At 43.6% G+C, this 16,483-nt stretch overlaps 1 protein-coding gene across 2 annotated transcripts in view; it reads left to right on the top strand.

Annotated features, from left to right (window-relative positions):
* Nucleotides 1-913: 913 nt before the first annotated feature.
* Nucleotides 914-16,483, top strand: part of b3glctb (beta 3-glucosyltransferase b) — a 63,265-nt gene continuing 47,695 nt past the window's right edge. For both annotated transcript variants that reach the window (XM_037546927.1, XM_037546928.1), the window contains exons 1-4: nucleotides 914-1,132; nucleotides 3,186-3,232; nucleotides 3,730-3,769; nucleotides 5,403-5,512. In XM_037546927.1, coding sequence (XP_037402824.1) covers nucleotides 1,075-1,132; nucleotides 3,186-3,232; nucleotides 3,730-3,769; nucleotides 5,403-5,512 — 255 coding nt within the window. In that variant the 5' untranslated portion in view covers nucleotides 914-1,074. The remainder of the gene's footprint in view (nucleotides 1,133-3,185; nucleotides 3,233-3,729; nucleotides 3,770-5,402; nucleotides 5,513-16,483) is intronic.

Raw genomic sequence — 16,483 nt, 5'->3', positions numbered from 1 at the left:
ACGACAGATTTCTCAAAATGTAGGAGGAAAAAGTCGGATATTAGACTCTGAAATGTAGTGGAGTGAAAGGAAAAAGTCCAGAACGGAGAAACTTCAGTACAGATACACCAAAAATACTAAAGTACAGAAACTAATTACATTTACTCAGTTACTCAGTTACTGTCTATAACTGGAAAAGATAATAAAATATTTGCAGAAATGTGAGGGCTGTACTCACTTTTGTGAAATACTGTATTGTTTATTGAAATATATACACCCGCTTCAAATTTGGTGGCAGACGGGAAAGTTTACCACTGTGATTTACACTGATTTACATTTTACACAGCGTCCCAACTTGTTTGGAATTGGGGTTGTAAGTTCAAGCTGATAGAGTTTCATATCACAGCTTTACACTGTAATACTGATGCAGCTCTGAGTTAGTCACGTCTATAATCTGTGCTTTTAGTTTAGCTCACACCACTCAGTGCCTGCTGTCTGTAAATACAACAAATCTGTATCATGTGCCACGTAAATATAGAAATACATACACTTTTATTTTATTTCTCTTATAGTTTAATTTATGTCTAGATGTATTTTCTATTTTTCTGAATAGTTTATGTGCAAATATATGTGCTGCTACTGAAACACAATTTCCCTTCGGGATCAATAAAGTTCTGTCTATCTATCCGTCTGTCTGTCTGTCTGTCTGTCTGTCTGTCTGTCTGTCTGTCTGTCTGTCTATCTATCTATCTATCTATCTGTCTGTCTGTCTATCTATCTATCTATCTGTCTGTCTATCTATCTATCTATCTATCTATCTATCTATCTATCTATCTATCTATCTATCTATCTATCTATCTATCTATCTATCTATCTATCTATCTATCTGTACTCTTTACTCGTTTCCTGTGATGATGCGCCTGCTGACCGCTAGAGGCCGCTGTTTACCCACTATTCCTCTCAGCACCATGGCCGGCTGAGTGATGCCTCGGACAGACTGGCTATTCGCGGCCGTGTGGATGTGTGTTTCTGTTATGGTGGCCACCCGATAACATAGACCATAAACTGTGCCTTTACAGCGGTGAACGTGCGGCTATGACCGAGCGCGGGGGACGCAGTGTCAGATTTCTGTCCTGCTTTTTGCTCTCCTTTGGTGAGTAATAACGGCAGCTAGGCTAGCCTGACCTGCTGTACGTTCACAGCGACCGCTTCTCAGCCGAACCGGGGCTTCGGTTCGACCCAGTAAACAAGCCTGAAACCCAGCGCGGCTCCTGCGCTGCTCTGCGGCTGCTTGACCGCCTGTCGCTCCGTCCCTCACTCAGCAACGCTTTCTCATGCCGTCGGTTACGCCTTCCCAGCCTGAATGACTCCAGCGATATTAGTCATAACTCTGATTTTACTAATAAAACACGGAATTCCGACTAGTTAGGATAGAATTCAGAGCAAGGATAGGAATTAGAAATAATTCTAGACCTGTCATTTCATGTTAACTACTGAAATGTATATTTTCACTAGTCAGGACTGAATTACAGATGTCAATATACACCTTTATACTAATAACAATAAACTATTACAGCCTCCGTTATGAAAACGTCACTCGTTGATAGATAATTATAATGGGTTAAATTGTATTCTGACTAGTTATAAGTTCTTACTAGTCAGAAAGTACACTAGTATTGCCAAAAGTATTCAGTCACTTCCATGGCCACAGGTGTATAAAGCCGAGCCCCTAGGCCTGCAGACTGCTTCTACAGACATTAGTGAAAGAATGGGTCGCTCTCAGGAGCTCAGTGAATTCCAGCGTGGTGCCGTGATCGGACGCCACCTGTGCAGCAAGTCCAGTCGTGAAATTTCCTCACTACTAAATATTCCACAGTCCACTGTCAGTGGGATTACAACAAAGTGGAAGTGATTGGGAACGACAGCAACTCAACCACGAAGTGGTCGTCCAGGTAAAATGACAGAGCGGTCAGCGGATGCTGAGGGGCATAGTGCACAGAGGTCACCGACTTTCTGCAGAGTCAATCACTACAGACCTCCAAACTTCATGTGGCCTTCAGATCAGCTCAAGAACAGCGTAGAGAGCTTCATGGAATGGGTTTCCATGGATGGGCAGCTGCATCCAAGCCTTACATCACCAAGCGCAATGCAAAGCATGGAATGCAGTGGTGTAAAGCGCCGCCACTGGACTCTAGAGCAGTGGAGACGTGTTCTCTGGAGTGACCAATCACGCTTCTCTGTCTGGAAATCCGATGGACGAGTCTGGGTTTGGCGGTTGCCAGGAGACGGTACTCGTCTGACTGCATTGTGCCGAGTGTAAAGTTTGGTGGAGGGGGGATCATGGTGTGGGGTTGTTTTTCAGGAGTTGGGCTCGGCCCCTTAGTTCCAGTGAAAGGAACTCTTAAAGCTTCAGCACCAAGAGATTTTGGACAATTTCACGCTCCCAACTTTGTGGGAACAGTTTGGGGACGGCCCCTTCCTGCTCCAACATGACTGCACACCAGTGCACAAAGCAGGTCCATAAAGACGTGGATGAGCCAGTTTGGTGTAGAAGAACTTGACTGGCCTGCACAGAGTCCTGACCTCAACCCCATAGAACACCTTTGGGATGAATTAGAGTGGAGACTGCGAGCCAGGCCTTCTCGTCCAACATCAGTGTCTGACCTCACAAATGTGCTTCTGGAAGAACGGTCAAAAATTCCCATAAACACTCCTAACCCTTGTGGAAAGCCTTCCCAGAAGAGCTGAAGCTGTTATAGCTGCAAAGGGTGGGCCGGCATCATATTAAACCCTATGGATTAAGAATTGGATGTCACTCAATTTCATATGCGTGTGAAGCCAGACGAGCAAATACTTTTGACCACTTTGTTATAATCCCACTGACAGTGGACTGTGGAATATTTAGTAGTGAGGAAATTTCACGACTGGACTTGCTGCACAGGTGGCGTCCGATCACTGCACCACGCTGGACTTCCCTGAGCTGCTGAGAGGGACCCATTCTTTCACTAATGTCTGTAGAAGCAGTCTGCAGGCCTAGGGGCTCGGCTTTATACACCTGTGGCCATGGAAGTGACTGGAACACCTGAATTCAGTGATTTGGATGGGTGACTGAAAACTTTTGGCAATATAATGTATCTCTGCTGTCATCGCCATAGTGGCTCCACTACTGAACTGAACATCCGTATCTTTTCCCTCTCTTCCTGCAGTTCCTCTCTCCAGCTCCACCCATGATGTGACGGCAGGTGGCTCCAGAGTGAGGATAACTTCTCTCGCCTCTCCGTGTCTTTAGAGCTGCGTTTGGGACTCACAGATTGTAACATCTTGTCCAGTTTCGTCTCCCCTGTTTAAGCCATGTGCTTTTTGTATATGTTTCTCCATGTGCTTGTGTTGTTGTTTTGGTTTGTTCTCCTCCCTGGTCCCGCCCCCTTGTAATTGTGTTCATCTATCTGTAGCTCCGCCCTCTCTGTCCTTCCGGGTGTTGCTTGTCTCCCATTTGTGTGTTTCTATCCTGGTGTTTGGTTTAGTCTTTGTCTTGCATTCTCTCTGTTTGTTTTTCTGGTTTCTGGTTTTGTTACTTTATGAATTTGTTTATTTTGTGGACCTGTTCTGTCTTTTGGACCTCCAGTGTGACACAGATTTAACCGTTAAGCTTTGAAACTGTTGCTCACAAGTACAGGTGCTGATATTGATATCAGTTAACATCCTGTGTTTCAGTAAGACTTAACTAAAATCTGAATTCTTGTTCCACAGAAAACAGTGGACAGCCAAGTGCCTGTACATCAGCTCATCGGTGAGTTACATTTGGTGAAAGACCTTCAATGACAAGACAGTTATTTAACGATAAATGTGTCATTTACTAAATATGTAAGTTCGTTATACGTATTGCACCCGTTTATTCTACTCTGTATGCACAATTTGTAATTTTACAGTAAACGTTTACAATTATGCTGTTTTCTTAAACCATGGTGTGTTATTGTGTCTTACAGTACAATAAGTTGGGAAAACTAAGGGCATTAACCACATTAACACATCATATGCAGTTTAATTTTAAGAAAACAAGATTGAATCTTAATAGGCATAACAGGAAAGGGAGATAATAACCATAACCAAGGTTCGATTAGGCTTTGGTCACCTAAATTTAGGAAAAGGAGCTAGTGAATCAGTTGGTGTTGTGTGTACAGTTACACTGTTTTCAAGAGAACCCAGACACCCCACTGCTGGTGGAAAAGGAACAGAAGCTCATGAGCTTCAGGTTGTTATGTATCAGTGTCTCCAGTGCCATCAGCTAGATGGGTATAAAGCCCCCTGGCACTGGGCTTTGATGCAGTGGAACTGTGTTCTCTTCAGCGATGGATCTCTTTTTAAAATCTTTGGTATAGGGATAGGGGTGTAGAGTTGGGGCAGCAGTTGTGGTCAAGAAATAATTATCCAACTTCAGTACCTCACCTCACTAATGTTCTTCTGGCTGAATGCTGTCAAATCCTCACAGCAAAGTTTCAACATTTAGTGTAAAGCCTTCCCAGAAAAGTAGAGGCTGGTAGTACATGGTCTGTTGTCAGTGAGTCAGTGAGAACATGGACAGGCTGCTGACTGGCTACAGCTGCTAAAGGAGAACCCTACACTGGACACTTGTGATATTTTAAACATCTGGTATTTTTATCTGAATTGTTATGGCTGCATTGAATTAGAAACAGTAATGTGGTGTGTCCACCAGACCGCGGAGTAACACACACACACATCACCACCACTCGAGCGCTAAGGCCATTTACCAATCAGACAAACTGAAAGTTGCATGTTGTTAAAAGGTGACAAAGTGCATGTTTTTTACCTGTCAGTATACTTTACTCTCTCTCTCTCTCTCTCTCTCTCTCTCTCCCCCACTCTCTCTCTCTTTCTCTCTCTCTTTCTCTCTCGCTCTCCCTCTCTCTCTCTCTCGCTCTCCTTCTTTTTCTTTCTCTCTCTCTCTCTCTTTCTCTCTCTCTCTCTCTCTCTCTCTTGCTCTCTCTCTTTCTCTCTCTCTCTCTTGCTCTCCCTCTCTCTCCTTCTCTCTCTATTTCTTTCTCGCTCTCCCTCTCTCTCTCTCTCACTCTCCGTCTCTCTCTCTCTTTCTCTCTCGCTCTCCTTCTTTTTCTTTCTCTCTCTCTTTCTCTCTCTCTCTCTCTCTCTTTCTCTCTCTCTTGCTCTCCCTCTCTCTCTCTCTCTCTCACTCTCTCTCTCTTTCTCTCTCTCTCGCTCTCCCTCTCTCTCCTTCTCTCTCTCTCTCTCTCTCTCTCTTTCTCTCTCGCTCTCCTTCTTTTTCTTTCTCTCTCTCTTGCTCTCTCTCTCTCTCTCTCTCTCTCTCTCTCTCTATCTCTCTCTCTCTCTCTGTCTCTCTCCCTCTCGCTCTTCCTCTCGCTCTTCCTCTCTCTCTCTCTCTCTCTCAGCTCTCCGTGATGTCGTATTTGTGATTCAGAGCCAGAGGAACTCCTACCACGCCCAGAGGGCAGAGCAGAGGAGAGCTCATATATTCAGCCAATCACAGAGCCTGAAACAGGTACTTGTACATCTGACACAATGATTCCTACACAGTTTTCTGCTCACGTAACTCTTTTGGTTTATATTTCACAGATATGAGTGAAGTTTTTCACGTAGACAGACAGACAGATATAGATTTGTATAAGATTTTTATATGTGGACATATTTCTATATTGAGCTCTATTTACACAAAGTTAGGTTAGTTCATCATTTATGTTGAACAGACTCTCCCAAAGTTTTACGCTGCTGCGCTGACGTTGAACCGCGTGCTGCACTGGGTCGGTATGACCAACAGGTCAAAACCAGCTCTAAACAAAGTGACCGCTGGGCCCTGATTGGTGCTCTGGCTTTGCGCTTCTTTCGTTTTGACATGTTACGTTTTTATACACACAGAAACCAAAAGGAACCACAGATTTCTCAAAATGTAGGAGGAGAAAGTCGGATATTAGACTCTGAAATGTAGTGGAGTGAAAGGAAAAAGTCCAGAACGGAGAAACTTCAGTACAGATACACCAAAAAATACTTAAGTACATTAAATACTTAATTACATTTACTCAGTTACTCAGTTACTGCCCACCACTGAATATTAATTTAAAATAGTCTGAATGTAAATCCAGTATTTGTATCTTGCAGCACTTATAGTTATTCCTTAGTTATGATCTGCTGTGAAGGATGTGACTGAATAAGTCCATATTTACATTCAGCACGGTGGTCCATCTGCTGTGGTTATGAAAGCGGCCCCTGAACAGACAAGTTGTTTTACTGTCCTTGGTCAGAGCAATTCATTCAAAGCAGTTCACTGCCGTGCAGCTTTCCATTGTCTCAGCTCAAGGAGTTCTTGTCTTTTGTGTTTTCTGACGCAACACATGCCCCTGCCACATGGGGGCACTCTTAGCTTGATTTCTCAGCAAGGCCTTCGCGGACGTGTGGAGGAAGCTGTATGAGTTGAGCTGAATGGTGACCTATAAGTGACATGGTGCGGTACCTATTCAGCGTTCGTGTGTGTGTATAATCCTCTGAGCGGTCAGTCTTCCTGATAGGAAAATGATGGACAGCGTTCTGGGGTCCTTTTTTAATTGTTCCTGATTGTGAAACAAAAGCGACGAAGAACCTCTGTGAGCATCTTTTGTGTTTTCTCTTTTTCTGTTTTTACAATGCACACCCTGCCTACACCCCTGTATCTGCCCCATTAACTGCTCTCAAATATGCTTTGTTTATAGAGCACTTTTTACAGCAGGCACTGGGCCTTCATAGAAGTTGGCAGGAACAGCGCTGCGCCACGCAAAATGTGCAGCAAGGTAAATAAGGGCTATTCATAAGGCCACTGTGGGGGTAATAAGCGTGCCGGTGTCTTTTCAAGTCAAAGTTTATTTATATGGCGCTTTTTACTGCAGGTGTTGTCACAAAACAGCTTTATAGAAAAATCTGGGTCTGAGCCCCCGCGAGCATCGCCAGTGGCGACAGTGGCGAGGAAAGTTCCCCTTAGAGCAGGAGGAAGGAACCTTGAGAGGAACCAAGACACAAAAGGGGAACCCATGGTCCTCTGGTTGACATGGGATAGTAGGTTAATTAGATAGATCAGCCAACAAAGATGGAGCTCTGCTGACTCTAGCAGCTCTGGTGGCTCAAATGTGGTGTGAGAGAGAGAGAGAGAGAGAGAGAGTGAGAGAGAGAGAGAGACAGAGAGAGAAACAGAGAGAGAGAGAGAGAGAGAGACAGAGAGAGAAACAGAGAGAGAGAGAGAGACAGAGAGAGAAACAGAGAGAGAGAGAGACAGAGAGAGAAACAGAGAGAGAGAGAGAGAGAGAAACAGAGAGAGAGAGAGAGAGAGAGGGAGAGAGATAGAAACAGAGGGAGAGAGAGGGAGAGAGATAGAAACAGACAGAGAGAGAGATAGAAACAGACAGACAGAGAGAGAGAGAGAGAGAGAGAGAGAGAGAGAGAGAGACCGTCTCTACTCAACAATCTGATGGAAAATCTTCGTTTACATGCTCACTACAAGGAATCCGATCCATGCACATGTATGGATAATCACTGAGAGTAAACGTTACCATGATAGTGAACATCACGTGAGTCCAGTTAGAGTGAGATGAGCAGCAGTGAGCAGTGATTGTGTTTTTAACTGCTTTAAAATGACGTCAGACTCAGGAAAACGTCCTTCACACGTCCTTATTAAAGAAGGCTGAGAGGAAGACGTCGTGCTCTGAGACACATAAGCTGGACGTCCGTCCCACCGCCGTCTTTTAAAGATCAGAGCATGAACTTCGTCTCCTCTGCAGACCAGTTTCTGCTCCGCCCTGTTGAACGATATGAACTTTTGCCAGAGCCGTTTATGAGTTCTGTGCTTTTGCTGTGATGTGAAGCACATATAGAACGTGCTGACATGTTCTGATTGGGAATATAATCCGATACAGACGTTTACATGGCTATTATTCTTCTATTAAACAGGTTATTTACAGGACTACCCACCTTGTTCAATCGGATACAAATGATATTCCGAATGGTCTCAATCGGACTAGACCATTCCGATTGAGGTGTTTACATGGACGTATTCTATTCTAATTGAGCTATTAGTCGGATTATTAAGGGATTATTAGGTTGCATATAAACGTGGCTACTGAGAGGAACCAAAACTCAAATGAGGAACTCTTCCTGCTCTGATCTGCACTGAATGGAGTTAATATGCAAGTTCTAGTGTCACTCGGGTCATACAGAGGAAAGAGCAGTGAGATTAAACTCTGAGTGATGGTTTAAGTGAATCACAGAAAGATCTAGCACACTACTAACTGTCTCAGTATTAGGCTGAAGATATTGGGTACGAAGGAAGGAGTAAGGAGTTCAGTATAAGGCAAAATTACTTTCAGGCACAGGTTAGAAGTTCGTCTCAAAGCTCATCACAACGCATGGTAGAATTGAGTGGGATGTGATGATGGACTATTCATTACAATTTCTGGGCCATCCAGGTGAGGCTGAATAGGCTGAATCAGTTCCTCTAAAAGCTTGTTATCCATGTTTGCAGCCTGCCTTTTAAACCAGTTTTCATAATGAGTGAAGCAGGCAATTTGAAAACCCATGAAAGGAATTTGAAGACTGCTACTGATCTCATTTGATGGAGAGAAAACAATCACCGCAGCAGCAAAGTTAAGCCAAAGCATTTGAGCACCTGCGTTTCAACCTACAGTGATCCCAATATGTAGTTTAAAATTGTGCTCCAGCACTTTTCTACCTAATCTTCATCTTCCACATCTGTAGCACATGATCGATTACTAAGGACGGCAATTTTCCTGTCTTTGAAAAAGAACAGAAAGTCTACTGACTCAAAACTCCTATAAAGGAAGCCAGTGGGCATCTTCTGGAGTTTTAGGTTTTTTGTTCAGTACAGGCAGATGTGGCAATACGTTGTAGTAATTACACTATATTGCCAAAAGTTTTCACTCAACCATCCAACTCATTGAATTCAGGTGTTCCAGTCACTTACATGGCCACAGGTGTATAAAGCCGAGCCCCTCGGCCTGCAGACTGCTTCTACAGACATTAGTGAAAGAATGGGTCGCTCTCAGGAGCTCAGTGAATTCCAGCGTGGTGCCGTGATCGGACGCCACCTGTGCAGCAAGTCCAGTCGTGAAATTTCCTCACTACTAAATATTCCACAGTCGACTGTCAGTGGGATTATAACAAAGTGGAAGTGATTGGGAACGACAGCAACTCAGTCACGAAGTGGCTGGACTCTAGAGCAGTGGAAACGTGTTCTCTTCAATCCGATGGACGAGTCTGGGTTTGGCGGTTGCCAGGAGACGGTACTTGTCTGACTGCATTGTGCCGAGTGTAAAGTTTGGTGGAGGGGGGATCATGGTGTGGGGTTGTGTTTCAGGAGTTGGGCTCGGCCCCTTAGTTCCAGTGAAAGGAACTCCTAAAGCTTCAGCACCAAGAGATTTTGGACAATTTCATGCTCCCAACTTTGTGGGAACAGTTTGGGGACGGCCCCTTCCTGTTCCAATGTGACTGCGCACCAGTGCACAAAGCAGGTCCATAAAGACGTGGATGAGTAAAGAAGTAAAGTAAAGAAGCAAAAAACAACAGATCGGTACTCGGTACTGAGTCTGATCGGTGCATCCCTGAACAAATTGAACCTAAGCAGGCATGCTGGGAGCAGGGAAAACGCTCAGATGTGCAGGACGGCGTGTTCAGGACAAAGGTCTTCCTGTAAGTCCCTGTTAAAGTGGCAGGAAAGGACTGTAAGAAGCACTAGAATTAGACTGTAATGTTTGAGAGTGTTTGCATGAATTGCAGATTGGGAGCACCTGGCTGTGTTACGCCACTGTGACAGTCTAAAATAGCCTGTCTGGCAGGCTTCCATGCCACCTTAATTTGTGCATGTTTTAATTTGGCATCCACAGAGGGCAGCGCCACACCTAATCGACAGCTTTTGGAAATGAGTTCTCGCAAACGTGCGTCAGCAAGTAGCTTGTGACGCATGGCTTCAGCGCCAGCCTCTGAAACCATTTCAGCCGCAGTCGCAACCTTTATGAGTGACCTTTCGCTTTTGCCTGTCATTTGTAACTTATAATACCTTTTTTTGTGTTTTCTACTTTTTACAGCTCGTAAACAGCACAAGTTTTAGGCGTCTAAGCAAATGTTTAAACAGTTGACCTCAGCAGTGAGTTTATCACAATATACATTAGAATAAAGTCGTATTCATAATTCAGATAAACATAAAAACTATAAAAATGAACAAGAATTTCTCGGGTCCATATTTTTCCTCAACACCTTCACAGCCGCCACAGAGACTCGTTAATATCATCAATTACATCATGAGCTCAATTTACTGAGCACTGATTGGTCAAACCAGGAGCTGCTTTATAACTACATATAATACTGGGGCTTCCTCGAGGAGGAGAGGCTTGGAAATGGGTAAACAAACACACCAACATCCAGAACATCACTGTTTATTATATATAATCATTATTATTAGATTTTCAAAATGTGTCTTGGGTGCCAAAGACTTTCGTACAGTACTGCAATTCATGCCCTGCTTCTTCTTCCTTTCTCATTTGTCTCAGCAGCTTCTCTCTCTGACTCACCAGCTCCTTATTGGCACCTCCTCTGTCAGCACTCTCCCTCTGTCTGTCCTACACGCTGTCCTTCTTTTGTATTCTTACAACCTCTCCCGTCTCTCTGCCTCCCTATCATTATTATCGTTATTTTCCATTCCGCCCTGCACTGGTTCCATTGTAAGCCCGCTGCCCTCTCCGGTGCTGCCTGGATGCTTTGGGTTCTTTCTGTTGCTGCATCACTTACTCTATCTTTTACTCCCACTTTTCTCTCTTACTCCCACTTTTCGTCACTCTTGGCGCTAACCAGCCTCAAGGAGAGAAATGCATTCCATCACCTCCGTAGAGTAAGATAAGAAAAGCTTTAAACGTTCTGGAACCTGCTGGAAAGTATCGCCAAAGCTTAGTATTGCTGCTTAAGAGTTTTGTGCAGTGTCCTTTGACTGTGTTTGTTTGTGAGCCTGGTTGTGTTATTTTTGGGCGAGGCTGTTAACAAAAGCCCGGTTTCTCAGCAGGAGCAACTTTTAGTGGACATTTGAATAATAGCTGATTGGCCAGCCTCCCTGAATCATCGGCGTAGGGAGGATAAGTGCTCTCCACACATCATTTAAAACACACACATTATCTTCACGTGAACTGCCAGATCTGATACTGAGACCATATGCTGGTGCGGTTGGCCCTGGGTTCCTCCTAATGCAGGACAATGTGACCTCATGTGGCTGGAGTGTGTCAGCAGTTCCTGCAAGATGAAGGCATTGAAGCTCTGGACCGGCCCGCCCGTTCCCCAGACCTGAATCTGATTGAGCACATCTGGGACATCATGTCTCGCTCCATCCACCAACGTCACGTTGCACCACAGACTGTCCAGGAGTTGGCGGATGCTTTAGTCCAGGTCTGGGAGGAGATCCCTCAGGAGACTATCTGCCACCTCATCAGGAGCATGTCCAGGCGCTGTAGGGAGGTCATACAGGCACGTGGAGGCCACACACAACACTGAGCCTCATTTTGACTTGTTTTAAGGACATTACATCAAAGTTGGATCAGCCTGTCGTGTGTTTTTCCACTTTAATTTTGTGTGTGACTCCAAATCCAGGCCTCCACTGGTTAATACATTTGATTTCCATTGATGATGTTTGTGATTTTGTTGTCAGCACATTCAACTTTGTACAGAACAAAGTCTTCAATGAGAATTTCATTCATTCAGATCTAGGATGTGTTATTTGAGTCTTCCCTTTATTTTTTTGAGCAGTGTATTTATATATAAATATGTATAAAATGTTCTCATTCCAAATATGCTGCTTGCAACACATTCCAAAAACATTGGGCCAGGAGTTTGTTTATTAAGTAATAGAACCTGAGAGGGACTGTGTTACTGTGAAATAACATCCCGGCTGTGATCTGGTGGCCGTAGATCATCCCAGCCGTGATGTTATTGGTGATAACTCCCTCCTCGAGTGTCTCTACTGCTTTAATACAGCAGTTAAATAAATACAGTAAGAAATGAATAAACTGGCCGTGAACGCGGCGTTTAATATGTTTTAATGTTCAGCTCCTTCCTCCTAATTAGAGCTCCTTAACGAGCAGCTCGTTGCTACATCAGAGTAACGAGCTCCGCCCACTCGCCGCTCAGCCGGCAGTTCGTTCTCCAGCTCCTTACACTAAATTCCCAAACTGTCGTCTCCACTGAGCAGCTTTTCAGTCGGCAGCTGTGACAGAAGAACAGCTGAACAACCTGGAATCAGCCAGAAATGAACCCAACACCATTCGCCAGACGTGTCTGATCTTCAGAGTCGGACCAAATCAGACTGAGCCGTAAAACTGAGCCAATATCAGGTTCAGCTCAGTTTGGTCAGTTTGTCCAGATCAGTATTAATGTTGTTTTGTTCCAGCCGGTCTGTAAAGCTTCTTACAGCCCGTTTAGTTTGGCGAATGGTGTACTCGACAGTTTGTGAATTTAGTGTCATCTCGTCTTCAGGGTCGGACCAAATCGGCTGTCGGTCAGATGTGATCTTAACAGTGTCCGTTTTCTGTTTGTGGCAAAGTAAGAAGTAAAAACATTCAGATGGCTTGAGCGCCTCCTACAGCTGTCAGAGTTGTTGCTTAGCAACGGCGTCGCAGTGGAGTGATAGTGTTTGTGAAAAACCTGTGATGTTCTGGTGAAATAACAGCACGTTAGAACGCCTCTCAACCAGTCAGCTTACTGGAACTGACTGTTGTATAACAATGTTTACATCACCTTTCCTTTTAACACCAAACATTTAGGGACTGACATAACACATTTTATGTCGTCGTTTAATGTAAGCATTCTAAACGTGTCATAGCATCAAATCATGAATTTGTTGTATCTCTCTATGTGTCAGTCTCAGACAGAATTCAGTCACACAGTGACCACAATAAAGTAAAACGGGTTTATTAACAAATGGAGGACACAAAACCAAGGTCAGCCAGTCCAAAGTCAAAAGTCAAAACACGAAAATAGTAACCATGAGGGTCCAAAAAGCAGCATCCCAAATCAGAAACAAGGTCATCAAGCCAGAAAGCACAACAATACTGAAAGGACAAGGCAAAGTCAAAACACTTTGACTTATATAGCCTTATATACTAAACCAGAGGTCACTAATAGACCCAGACGGTCTCCTATGCGGACCTGGACCTCTGACCATTAAACTATGCAGAATTACTTCATTTTGAAGGGGTGGTCCTGTTTTAATCAGTGTAACTTTTCTGGCCTTTACTGTAGCTTTAGCGGCCCGGGAGACTCACAGACCAATCACATGCGTTATAAATATCACACGTGACGCTACTCAGCCAATCAGATCTGTCCATTACGATGAGCTGAAGTGAGTGACGCCACACGGGAGGGACGAGGAGAGAAACAGCAGTCAGAGAAGAAAGTGAGTCAGAGGGAAGTTATTCCACATGACGTGATCTAAAAAGAGAAAACTGACAGCAAATGTTGTTGAAATCTGACCGAACTGGACTTTATTTGATCTGATGTTCAGTAAATGTTGTTGAAATCTGACCGAACTGGACTTTATTTGATCTGATGTTCAGTAAATGTTGTTGAAATCTGACCGAACTGGACTTTATTTGATCTGATGTTCAGTAAATGTTGTTGAAATCTGACCGAACTGGACTTTATTTGATCTGATGTTCAGTAAATGTTGTTGAAATCTGACCGAACTGGACTTTATTTGATCTGATGTTCAGTAAATGTTGTTGAAATCTGACCGAACTGGACTTTATTTGATCTGATGTTCAGTAAATGTTGTTGAAATCTGACCGAACTGGACTTTATTTGATCTGATGTTCAGTAAATGTTGTTGAAATCTGACCGAACTGGACTTTATTTGATCTGATATTCAGTAAATGTTGTTGAAATCTGAGCGAACTGGACTTTATTTGATCTGATGTTCAGTAAATGTTGTTGAAATCTGACCGAACTGGACTTTATTTGATCTGATGTTCAGTAAATGTTGGTGAAATCTGACCGAACTGGACTTTATTTGATCTGATGTTCAGTAAATGTTGGTGAAATCTGACCGAACTGGACTTTATTTGATCTGATGTTCAGTAAATGTTGTTGAAATCTGACCGAACTGGACTTTATTTGATCTGATGTTCAGTAAATGTTGGGGAAATCTGCCCGAACTGGATTTATTTGATCTGATGTTCAGTAAATGTTGGTGAAATCTGACCGAACTGGAGTTTATTTGATCTGATGTTCAGTAAATGTTGTTGAAATCTGACCGAACTGGACTTTATTTGATCTGATGTTCAGTAAATGTTGTTGAAATCTGACCGAACTGGACTTTATTTGATCTGATGTTCAGTAAATGTTGTTGAAATCTGACCGAACTGGACTTTATTTGATCTGATATTCAGCTGTCGACTGTATAAGATGCTGATATTCCTACTCGGCTACTTCAGTAAACAGTATATGGCACTGAGCCGTGATGCAAATTAGACATTGATGTTCTGGACCTTCGCTAGAGGAAATTTTCTCTAACTGGACCTTCCTGAACTTTAATCAGATACCTCGGTACTAAACTAACAAGCACATGAACAAGCAACAGGTGTGTGAAATCAGTCAGGTGAGGCAGACCAGTGGAGAGTCATGTGAGGGAGATCGGTGGTCATGTGATCCGGAGCAGGGGTTCTGGGTAATGGAGTCCGGAGGTTGGGAGGCAAAGACCGTGGGAACGGAAGGAAGCGTGACAATACACGTTTTATCTTTTATCTTTATTTACGTTTATTTGCCTCAAACCAACTTAAGGAAACACATCCACATTTCGTTTGTTGCTGAGTAAGATTATGAAAGGTAACAGCTGTGGAAAATAGTTGTGATCAGCTCAAATAATTGTGAACATGTGATAATGTGTAATTGTGACAGGCTTAACTTAAAAGAATAGTTTGCATAGAAATCATATTTACATGTTTGGTGTCATATGTTCACATTAGCAGGCGACCAGTCGTTTTCTATGGAAGCAGCTGCGGCATCAGGGTGATGAGCATAATGAACTGATAACGAAGCGGAGAGCTGATCAGAGTTAATGATCTTCTCAGCGAAGCTCGTTCTGCTCGTTAGTTTGTGCTGATGATGCAGTGATTCAGTCACGGGACGTTACTGAGTAGGAGGAGCTCATGAGGGTCAGTTCAGGAGCCGGTTCATCACATTAATGACCGATTTGAGTCACTGACCTAAACGAGTGTGAACCATCGAGTCAGAGAGATCAGGCTTGTAATGTGAACGTCTATGTTTCAGCTAATCAGCTACATTTGGGGTGATTGATTTGATGAAAGTTGTGAAGATGTGATTCTTCACCAAACTATTGCCTTAACTTATTCGGCTGCTTTGCACTTCTGTCACGTTACCTAGCAAATTAAAACAAAGGCACTTGGGTGTGACTTTACACTGACATTGGTGGGTTGTTTTAGCTCTGCTTTGTTTTTTGGGGTTTTTTTTTTGAGGCTGCTTTTCTCTACTGCCTAGGTGCCTCACCGCCTCGCTGTGCAGATGTGGCTTCATTACATTTTCATCTGCTCTCTCTGCTTCACTGCTTGAATGTGTGCTTGACTCCGGTGTCGGGGAAATGTCAATGAGTGCAGTTAAGCTGAGTCGGAGCGAGACTTGGCCCAGCGAGCACTTCGAGAGCAGGGATTGCGGTGCAGAAACCTCAGGCTCACCAACGAGTGCCAGCAGTGTCTGCCTTGATCGAGGCTCTTACTGAAAACATTAATAAAATGAAAGTGAACTGGTAGTACTTGAAGGAATGGCCTCTTTTCTCTCCTTTATCTGTTGCTCTCTCCAGTCCACTACAGGGCTCTATGAACTTGGACTCTGTGCCAAGTGTAGATGAGCTCTATACACATTAAAAAGCATGAGATATTCGTCATTTCATGAGCTTGTTTGCACTGAGCGCTAGATACAGTTCATGTTATTATAGCTATATTATTTAAAGCAGAAATCTTATTGGCTTTATAAATAGCTTTTGTTCACCTGATTATTTAATCTTAATCCTGGACGGTAGAGCCACTCATTTAGGATGCTATATTTTAAGTTAAGTGATACTTTTTAATCCCACAAACGGGGAAATTCCACCTCTGCATTTAACCCATCCATGAAGTGAAACACCACATACACACTAGTGAATACACAGTGAGCACACTTGCCTGGAGCTGGGCAGCCCTATCCACTGCGCAAGGACACCTCAGTCATGTGGGGATTGAACCGGCAACCTTCCGTTTACAGGACCAGGTCCCTAATCTCCAGCCCACGACTGCCCCCTCGACTCTGTAGTTAGTTTAATAGTGAGTTCGTTTGCATGCACTCAATAATCCGATAAGTGCGGAAAATACTGTGAATTTCCCTGCTGTGGGACTAATAAAGGATTATCTTATCTTATCTTATCTTAAGATCAGATTTTGTTCATGTTACG

Source organism: Pygocentrus nattereri, chromosome 18 (assembly GCF_015220715.1).
Source record: "Pygocentrus nattereri isolate fPygNat1 chromosome 18, fPygNat1.pri, whole genome shotgun sequence".
In the NCBI taxonomy this organism is placed as follows: domain Eukaryota; kingdom Metazoa; phylum Chordata; class Actinopteri; order Characiformes; family Serrasalmidae; genus Pygocentrus; species Pygocentrus nattereri.
This window is presented reverse-complemented; position numbering and strand designations above follow the sequence as displayed.